The sequence below is a fragment of the Phytophthora infestans genome, genomic scaffold, assembly GCF_000142945.1.
Source record: "Phytophthora infestans T30-4 supercont1.66 genomic scaffold, whole genome shotgun sequence".
Classification (NCBI taxonomy): domain Eukaryota; phylum Oomycota; class Peronosporomycetes; order Peronosporales; family Peronosporaceae; genus Phytophthora; species Phytophthora infestans.
In genome coordinates, this window is record NW_003303693.1 from 372,668 (window position 1) to 382,634 (window position 9,967).

Below are 9,967 nucleotides of genomic sequence, written 5' to 3' on the forward strand. Positions count from 1 at the left end.
TTCTAGGCATGTACGTCAGGGGTTTCGTCAAAAAATGTCTGCAATAGGGCCGAACGTCTTGTTGAATGACCTCTGCAGGCTCCCATGAGGCCCTCAATATTCATCCAGCCCGACCCACGTCACAACAATTTCTCATCGGTGGGTGACTGGGCTCAGGCGGCAGTCTAGCAGGGCTTCGACAAGATAGCCACTATCACCATAGATAGCCTGCTCTAGTAATTCCCTCACGGTGCCTCGTGCTGCCGCGATGCGTGACGGACAGACACCTCAATCGGCGGTATGATGTCTTGGACCTCCAACGTGAAGTCGTTCAATACGCGTATGACTCTCTTGGGTCCACGCCAAATGAGGGCCAACTTGTTGCCGCTACGACCTGTTGTTGTCACGACCAGCACAAAGTCACCTTCACTAAGCTTTTGTAAGTTGACACCTTGGCGACGAGCATGGCGCTCATGCGCTGCGTGCCGGCGCTTTTACTCGTGTCCACAAGCTCGGCGTGCATTGCATCTAGAGCCGCAATGAACGGCTGTCATGTGCTCGCGGACAGTGTCGTCAGCCCACGCCACCGTCGTCTTCTTTGAGTAGCGTGGATGAAGGATACTACGCAACTGCGTGCCACCTAACAGCGCAATAAACGACGTCAATGGTGCCTTGCCACCGAGGCGATCCGCCGGCAACACGTTTAGCGCAGCCTGATCGACCGGCAATACCACCGGACAGCAAACTTTCGCTCACTTAAAAGCGCTTTCACACACTTAAGAATCTCGAGTTTAACCACTTTGATGGTCTCGCTTGCCCACGGAGTGTACGCTGTGGTGAAATGATGCTGGACACCTAGGTTCCGCTGCTATCTCTCGACCACCTGATTACGAAAATGAACTCCTTGATCGGTGGCCCACTGCCTGACGACGCCGAACCTCTTGAACCAATCCACCAGGCCTTGGTACCCGACGTCCGACGTCGCTCTAGGGCAGGCAATCAACTCCCCCGAATTCGCTCATTCCGTCCTTTAGAACCATAACATATGTGTTACCACCAGTGCCCTCAACCGTCGTCAGACATTTGGAGTGAAGGGGCTCGTTTGGCTTCGTAGCCTTCAGCGTCTCTCCAAACGACCGGAGAAAACGGCCACTTGCTGTTGTCATACCGTGAAGACACCCCCTCGTAAATGTGGAAACGTCGCTTGCCATATTTTCCCAGAAAAACACAGTCTCCAGAGCTTGCAAGGTTGCACGTAAACCTCTGTGGCCGCTTGCACCTGCGTGTGCTATCACGCATAGACGTTGTTGCTGGTCGCCCGCGTCGGGCGGGATCCATACTTGACAGGACGGCATCACCATAAGGCCACGTTCATATCTCCACACAGTACGTTGTAGGTCGTCGCCTGCATCACGCGCTGCCCGCTGCAGTGTCCGTATCTTGGCCTCAGTGGGCCAGACAAACTCAGGCTCTTCAAGTGGACATGCGCTGCACAACCGCTGTACGCGCGACTCGCGCAACCGTGCGGACCTTGATACCCTCCTGGCCAGCGCCCCAACGACTTAGCAGATCGCCCCACACGTTATCTTCACCAGGAACATGCTCGGTCATGTACCGAAGCGCATGTATAGAAAACACCCGGCGCTGCAACCTGTCGGCTTGAAACTCCGCCATGGCCCCATCGGTAATGTACGGATTGAATATGTACACCAAATCCCAATGGTCTGTGTACAGACAAAATCCTTTTGGTCTAAGCAGCCGATAATCGAGACGACGTGTAACTTCTACGATGGCAAAGGCTTCTTTCTCATTCGGTGGCCAACGTGCCGACGCTCCAGCAAACTGACCTCTCGGAAACGCCGAAGGGTGATGATGCTGATCCTCCAGTGGTAGCGAGACTTCTTCTGGCTCCAACTGGGTCACAACAGCACCCAAAAAATCCTGACTCGCGTCGGTATGTAGACACAGCTCCGTCGTTGGTTTGGGGTAGTCCAGCGGCACCATCTTCAACAAGGCTCGACGAACGTCTCCGAAAGTGGCGACATCCTTGTCGCTCCACTCCGCGTCACTAAGTCTCACCTTGACAAGCTTATTCTTTCGTGAGCCAGCAATCTTTGCCGCACGCTCCAATGTGCTGTACAAAGGTGGCGCTATACGCGTGTACTCCTGAGTACTTTGCCTCATCCAGTTGGTTGCGCAGAGATACTGCTGTAGCTCTGCAGCTGTTTGCGGTGGTTGCATATCAATAAGTCCCTGCACTCTATCAGGACAATGCTTCACACCTTCAGCTGAGATGATTCTGCCACACCACTTTACCTCCGTTGCGAAGATCTGACATTTTTTTGGCATGCAGCGTTAACACGAAGTGCTCCCAGCGGGCGAGAACTCTGTCTAGTACCTGTAGTAGAGACTCTTCAATCTCAGCATAGCCCAGAATATCATCAAGTCATGCCAAAATGCAATCTCCAAGTAGGTCTCCAAATATTTTATCGACCACACCTTGGCAATACGCCACCGCATCGGTGGCAACCATAGGCACTCGTTTCGGGGTGTAGATGCCTCGATTCGTCACGAAAGAGTACATTTCATGAACCACCGGGTGTAGAGGCAGCTGTCAATAGCCTCAAAACCAGGCCAGTATAAAAAATCTTCTATCTCTCCCAGCATCACTTCCAGCCCTGGCATCGGCCACGGCATGAGTTCCGTTCGATCGTTGACACTGTGGCTGTCAATGGTCATCCGCGGGACTGCTGAGGGATCGAAGTCCTGCTCTCGTTTCCGAACGATCCTTGGAGCTGATGCCCACCTGCTCCTATGGTTCTTAAACACCAGTCCGGTCCAAATACGCACGATCATTAGGGGAGTAGCGACGTGGCTGCTCTATCTCTGGTGTCGCGTCGGGCTTCAGCCGGACCTTCATCGGCTCACCTCGCACCGGCGGGTCATTACCGAATTCCACTCGAAAACAATCCATTCGCATGTGTAAAATCGCCCATAGCCTTGTTCGACCCTCCGGTGTTAGCCCATCTTTGTAGCCACCTCGACTTTCTTCTTCAAGTACATTGTGACCTCAGGTATGGCCGTCGGGCACAGTGTAGGTAGTGCGGTCCTCGTCTCATGACGATCAATGTCATCTGCTTCCTCTTCCGGCATCTATTTCTCGCTGTCGGCAATTACTTGCATACGACACACACTTTGCAGAGTAGTCGGAGTAACATCGTCTTCCCAGACTTCTGACTCCACCTCGCCAATTTCCCACTCTGGACGAGTATCGCGTGCTTCTACCAAGAAACTTGTCCGTCGAGTACCCCATAATGTTCATGATTGGGCGGCCGACAGTCAACTCCGTCGACGAATTATCCTCCTCGACGTAACATGTCACGTTTCTAAGCATCAACGGGCCAGCTGAAGCTGTGAGTACGACCTTCCGGAACGTTGCATTGCGGTATACGCCCACCTTTTGGCCACCGACCGGGTTCAACCGCACTCCGTCTACCAGCTTCATATCCACTACTATGCCTTCCCGATAGAGTACTTACAGATAACCTCGCACCACGAGTGACGTGTCTGCTCCTGAGTCCAAGAGGAGTGGCATCACAGCCACACAATCAACCCTAGCCACAACGGTACCATGATCGGCTCCGACGTCTCGGGCCTCGGCGAGATGCTCTTCGTGGTTGACAACCTCAAAATAACGCATCGTAGCACCGCGAGCAGCGTCGCTCACGAAGCACCTTAAGCAATTCGGACGCATCACCTGGCAGACAGCTCGAACAGTCTCTCGCTAGATGCTCAGTCGAGTGACATTTCAAGCATTCACCTCGTGAAGCTCTAGGCTCCTTTCCCTCAGTAACGTGTCTCTCGAGCTTCCTCTATGCGACGACTGTGAGTCTTCTTGACTATGATGACTGCCACGACCTCCCCCATCGCTACCAGTACCACGGCTCTCACTGTGTCCCCGACCTCCTTTCGCACCACGGCCACTAGAGCTACCTCGTCTGGCGTGCCGTTGATTACCCTATCCAGTAGACGACCCTGCGGCTGCCTGTGCAGGGTGCTCCCATGTCATGAACTCACGCTTGAGCTGCGTGACCCACGAACGGAACGGCACCACTTCGGTCTTGTACTTCTTATTCTCATGTAACGTCAACTTGGTGGTGATCACTGCCCTGAAACTGGCGGGGGCCAGCGCGTCTGCAAGATATCTCACGATCCGGCGCAGATCGTGCTCAAACGCCACTTCAGTCAAGCTGAACTGGTCCAAATTGGCCTCCTGATCAACCTGTAGATTCATCATTCTACTCTCTAGCTCAGGCCACGTCGTCGTCATCTGCAGCTTCTTCATGGCTTCATCAACGGACGCGTATCCGATGTGCGATGATGTGCTGGCCTACTTGACGTAATCAATCTGCTCTAATAGCGGATGCATTACTCGTACCGCCCCACCATGCGCTTGGCGTCGACGCCACACACGCTCCGATCGGCATCGCAAACGTTCCACCCCACTGAGTCTGAAGCGCGTTAATGGCAGCCAAGTACGTCTCGTACTGGCGCATGAAGATTCTCCTGCCCTGCATCGTCGTGCCTGAGAATCTAGGAGGCTGCGGTAGCGCTGTAGCTACGGCCACGTTCTGACCGCCTACCGCAGGACTGGCTATGGTCATGATCGCATCGGCCTCCCCCCGCAGGCACGTCCTCAAACGGGTTCGGGATCGTTGTCGTCAGTCCCGGGGATCTTGGCGAATACGACGCCTCACCCTCAAGCCGCCTCGATGCGGCGCGTGCAGCCAGCTCGTCGACCGTCGGATCTTGCGCCATAGATGCCGCTTGCTCGTCCGTCGCGTCTTGGTCGCTCATTTCTTCTCACACTTGCACTGCGCGGAGCTCCAACCTTTAGAAACGACTAAGGCTAACTTTGTTGTCTCTCCGGCCCTCTGCCAGGCCGAACCGCTCTCTACCAAGCTAAACTGAAGCTGTGTATTTAATTGAATTGAATCCTCTGATGCTTCTCTCTGTGTGCGTGCTACATAACACGGGTCTTCACATCCTTCCTTCTCCCCCTGGCGCACGGTACGTGCATCTCCCGCGGTTACCCTCGCCAGCTGTGGCCGAGGGAGTCGTACTGAAACAAACTGTATCCGGCATTTCCTAACCTCGTACGTCTCCCGACCGCGCTCGTGTCAACTATGCAACTTGTATGCTATTGGCTATTGGTACGGCTGGTGTTATTGTCGCAGTTTATCCGATATTCTTTGCTACTACATGAACTTCAGCTGCATCAGGAAACACTTGCGCTGCGCAGTAGTTTCCGCTCACGGTGCGTCGCTTTGTGCGATATTTTTCACGCCTATTAGAGGTGCTGCAAGTTGTAGTCTGCAAATGCCACTACTTGTAGTGTGACAGGGTCATCCAGCACCTTGCGCTAGAGGAACCTGGACAAGAGGGGTGCCGAATTGAAAACAGCAAATATTTTATTTTTTCATTTTACAATAATGTCTTGCCGCATTATCCCTACGCTATGGCAAAAGATGGAGACGCTTCCAGCTGGTACTGAGCTGTTTACTCGCGTTCTAACGTGCCTCGATGCAGTAAGCATCGCAAGATTCTTGCAAGTGGAGAAACGAAGTCGCAGGAGCGTCCGGAAGCTGTTCTCGATCATCGAAACGATACGCTCTCGTGTGGCATTAGCGTCTTTGTGTTTTTCTCGTCTACGTGTGGAGTTTCAAGCGTATTACCAAGTGCTAGAGACTCAAAACATCCCTCGATCGAACGATCCTCGTGTACCTCCCCGTGTGGTCCCCCTTTGGAGCGAAAGGGGTCAGGTGCGATGAATATTTGCGGCTGGTGAGTGGGTAATTAGAGGGTACTAAGTCCTGGTTGGTTCTTGCCTTTTGAGTAGGTTGCTGGAGGAGCAGTGTCATTGAAGCCAGTAGAACTGCCGGACGTGCACGCAAATGGATTAACTGCTCACTTTTTAGCAGCGTCCAATACTGCAGGAAATCGACCAATGCTCATAAACGTGGTGCAAACCAACCGTCGGATTTATACAATGATCACGGTGAAGTTGCTGCAGTCTGGTGATAATCAAGACAGGAATGATACTAGCACTGAGCTGGTGCTACGTAGTTACTCGTACCTCAAGGAGTTTGGGGAATGGAAGACGCCGACACTTCCAGAGAAACACAAACTGGCTGCAGCCAATTTTGGAAGTCACCGAGGTCAATTCGATCTGATCTCGCAGGATGGCAGTGTGGTTTTGGAATTGGAAGTACCGAGGGGTACAGATGCCCAGATGGATTATTATTTGGTGAAACAAGCCACAGTGTCCATTCATATCCAAGAGCTTTTGCAAGTTTATTTTATATCGCTACGGCCGATTAAATCTTTGCCTGAACCTTCGCACCGCGAAGCATGCAACATTTCGATCACACTTCGATCAATAGCAGGGAAACTAGTTACACGTTGTTGTGTGCCTGGGTATATTACGGTCGAACAGCAACAAGGTGATGGCACTTCAACTGAAAGTAACACACCACGCAACCAATCAAGACAGCGAACTGGGATCGAGAATTTTGAGGCTGTAACGTGTCGAGGCAACTGTAACTCAGACAAGAGAACCAAGGTTAACCTTCCCACTGACCCAGGCTACGCGTGGCTCGAGGTGCGAAGTATGAACGAAGCAGCTTTATCGAGACGGTCGTGTCTTTATTATTACGCTGTAGCGCTTCATCACGGTGCTAAGAAAGTCCCAGGAAGTGGAGATTCGCGAGCGATGCAGTTCAATTGGCTGCCAGGCTTACTCGAATCATTTCCCACACTGGAATCTCGGCAACGGCGATGTCTGAAGGGCAACCTACGCATGATGACTTCGTCGAACGGTAGCATGTTGCAAGAACTGACGCTAGTAGCGCAGAGATTGCCAACAGCGAGGCTAGAACGATATGCAGCTCGGATCGAGTCGTACACAAGACATGAGTCATAAGCATTTCAAGTAATAGATTGTCTGCCGTTGACTGGCGTCGCCCGAAATCAGACGTCTCGACAAGGAAGGACAAGTTGCGCCCCGTTCGATGTCGTTGAATCAGCGCCATCAAACTTGATTCAAAGGAGACAAGTACTACTTCAAGTGCTAGAGGCAACAACACGTCCTCCAAGCTACAGCTTCTGCTCTCACGCATCATTGAACAACTAAGTGTAACTTTGCAACCACTTCGTTGCTGTAAAAGTTTCGTGCACCTGAAACAGTCAATTGAAGTCGCGCAAAAGTAATATATACCCTGTGTGAAACTGCAGAAGTTTGTATGACTCGAATTAGAATAATCCAATCTGATTTCATCCAAGATATCAAACGGCCACGTACGTGTCATTTCCGCATTTGCTCCATCCAAGACACACGTCTTCTGTCAATCCTATCGCAACCATGTCTAAGGACTTGAAATTCCCGGAAGACTTTATGTGGGGCACTGCCACTGCCTCGTACCAAGTGGAGGGTGCTAGCAACGAAGGTGGACGCGGCGACAGCATCTGGGACGCCTTCTCTCGGACACCCGGCAAGATCGTGAATGGAGACACAGGCGAGAAGGCGGTGGGTCATTATCATCGCTACAAGGAGGACGTGCAACTTATGAAGAAGATGGGACTCAAAGCTTACCGTCTCTCCATCGCTTGGCCGCGGATCATCCCCGCAGGAGTCGGCGCAGTGAACGAGGAAGGCGTCGAGTTCTACAACAACCTCATCAATGAGCTACTGGCCAACGACATCACGCCCCTGGTAACGCTGTACCATTGGGTTTACCCTTAGCTCTGCAAACCGAGTATGACGGCTGGCTTGGTGGCAAAGTCATCCAAGACGCCTTCGTGCAATACGCTCGCGTGTGCTTCCAGCGCTTCGGAGACCGTGTGACCAACTGGTTGACGTTGAATGAGCCGTGGTGCTCCGCCTTTCTGGGCTATGGCAATGGTGTTCATGCTCCAGGACGCAAGTGGAAGCCACACACGGAAGTGTATTTTGCAGGACACAACCTGTTGCTGGCCCACGCGCGTGCTGTCGAAGCCTACCGCAACGAGTTCCAAGCTACACAGAAAGGTAGAATTGGCATCACGTTGAACTGTGATTGGCGCGAACCAGCAGCGACGGATGATCCCGTGCAAAAGGCTAAGAACGAAGAAGCGGCGGAGCGCTCGTTGCTCTTCTTCCTGGGATGGTTTGCGGACCCGGTCTACAAAGGAGACTACCCGCAAGTCATGAAAGACCGATGTGGACTACGTCTACCAACGTTCACTGAAGACGAGAAGAAGTTATTGAAGGGCAGCTCGGACTTCTTCGGTCTAAACTATACGGTACCAGCTACACTGAGCCATCAGATGAGTATGAGGCCAAGATCGCGCCACCGGATGATGCTACTGGTGGCTATGGACTCGATGAAGGCACCAAACTGACGTCGGATGACTCGTGGAAGCGCACGGACATGGGCTGGAACGCTGTGGGCTGGAGCTTCCAGAAGCTGCTGGTCTGGATTCAGAAGCGTTATGCAGTGTCCAACGGCATTTTAGTCACAGAGAATGGCTGCGCGTGGCCGGATCGCACCAAGGAGGAGGCTCAGAATGACGATTTCCGTGTGCAGTTCTACAAGGAATATCTCACTGGACTACACAACGCTATTGCGGAAGGCGCAGATGTCCGTGGATACTTCGCTTGGTCTTTTATTGACAACTACGAGTGGGCGGAGGGATACACTAAGCGCTTTGGACTGCACTGGGTCAACTACGAGACCATGGAACGCACTCCTAAAAAGTCGGCGCTCTGGTACGGCGACGTCATTCGCAATAACGGATTCGCTGCTTAACCGGTGTTCTGTATTATACAGAATATGTAATATGACAGTGGGAAGTATGCTGCAAGCTTATATACGCAATTGGCGACAGCGATTCTGCGCATATAGGAGTTTGTATTTGTGGGGATGGGGCATCTTATCATTTTGGATCAGAGATCGGGAGATAGACGGGTATTATTCCTCTGCAATAGAAAAGGCAATATAAAATGCCCAGAGGTTTCAAAATTCTAACTTCGTCCCGTCATCTTCTCGCCCACGCATTTCGTCCATAGGTTTCAAAATTCTAACTTCATCCCATCTTCTCGCCCACCATTTCGTGAAATCGTCCAGAAATGACGGAGTGGATTGACCCAAAGGAGTTCAAGCGTTTATGGGCCTCTCTGATCAAGGCTGGATGGAGAGCACGACCGCCGACAGGCCTGGACTCGGAGCACACCTATGTAAAACCAGGCGTGAAATGTGACGGGGTCACACAGCACCTTGCGCTAGAGGAAGTTATCTTCCGAGAGTATACAAACTCTCAGTGAACGGCAGTTCACTGGTCCCCTCTTTAATTAAAGAGAGCGAAGTGACCTAAATAAGGTAGATTGTAAACTGAGTATATTTATAGGTAGGTTAAGTTTGTGGTTAATACAAACTATCAGTTACCTATAGAAATGCAATGTCATTTAACCAATGGTTGGTTTTGAATGACCTTGGTACCTTGTACCAAATATCCCGGAGTATGACATGTCATACTCCTGAAGTGTGAAGTGTCACACTTCATGTAACCAGGGTACACTTAGTGCTACGTACCCCGTTACGTCCTCCCCCACTTAGGTTCGGTTTACCGAGCAATCAGAATGAAGAGATGTTCGTCACAAACTCTCATTCTCAAAGTCGAAAACCATCGACTCGGCCGCGCGAGCGCGGCGGAGGCTCACTTTACAGTTAGAGCCTCGAGCAGCAACCTGTGCGCTCTTCGTCAAGGTCTCCACTTCGACCGTTAACATGCCTCGTGGCACTGCTAAGAGCGGTGCTAAGACACGCTCCAAGGCTGCAGCCGGTAAGCGCAGCCAAGAGCACTAAGCCTCACGGCAAAGGCTCTGCACTCAAGGAGGCTACTCAGGTGGCCTCCGAGGCGATCGGATCCTCGGGTGACGCGGCTGCGGACA

The 9,967-nt window shown here is 52.1% G+C and overlaps 4 protein-coding genes across 4 annotated transcripts in view; all 4 read left to right on the forward strand.

Annotated features, from left to right (window-relative positions):
• Positions 1-88, forward strand: part of PITG_18227 (uncharacterized protein) — a gene marked incomplete at both ends in the record, with an annotated part of 1,032 nt that extends 944 nt beyond the window's left edge. The window contains one exon of the mRNA XM_002997809.1: positions 79-88. Within this exon, the coding sequence (XP_002997855.1) occupies positions 79-88 (10 nt within the window). The remainder of the gene's footprint in view (positions 1-78) is intronic.
• A 5,419-nt stretch (positions 89-5,507) lies between these two features.
• Positions 5,508-5,810, forward strand: PITG_18228 (uncharacterized protein; the record flags this gene model as incomplete). Its single annotated transcript, XM_002997810.1, has 1 exon — positions 5,508-5,810. The coding sequence occupies one exon, from the start codon at positions 5,508-5,510 to the stop codon at positions 5,808-5,810; it is 303 nt and encodes a 100-aa protein (XP_002997856.1).
• A 176-nt stretch (positions 5,811-5,986) lies between these two features.
• PITG_18229 (uncharacterized protein) lies at positions 5,987-6,961 on the forward strand (the record flags this gene model as incomplete). The annotated part of the gene is made up of 1 exon (XM_002997811.1): positions 5,987-6,961. One exon carries the CDS (start codon positions 5,987-5,989, stop codon positions 6,959-6,961), a length of 975 nt encoding a protein of 324 aa, XP_002997857.1.
• A 438-nt stretch (positions 6,962-7,399) lies between these two features.
• PITG_18230 (glycoside hydrolase, putative) lies at positions 7,400-8,825 on the forward strand (the record flags this gene model as incomplete). Its single annotated transcript, XM_002997812.1, has 4 exons — positions 7,400-7,750; positions 7,864-8,065; positions 8,111-8,305; positions 8,344-8,825. 4 exons carry the CDS (start codon positions 7,400-7,402, stop codon positions 8,823-8,825), a joined length of 1,230 nt encoding a protein of 409 aa, XP_002997858.1.
• Positions 8,826-9,967: the final 1,142 nt, after the last annotated feature.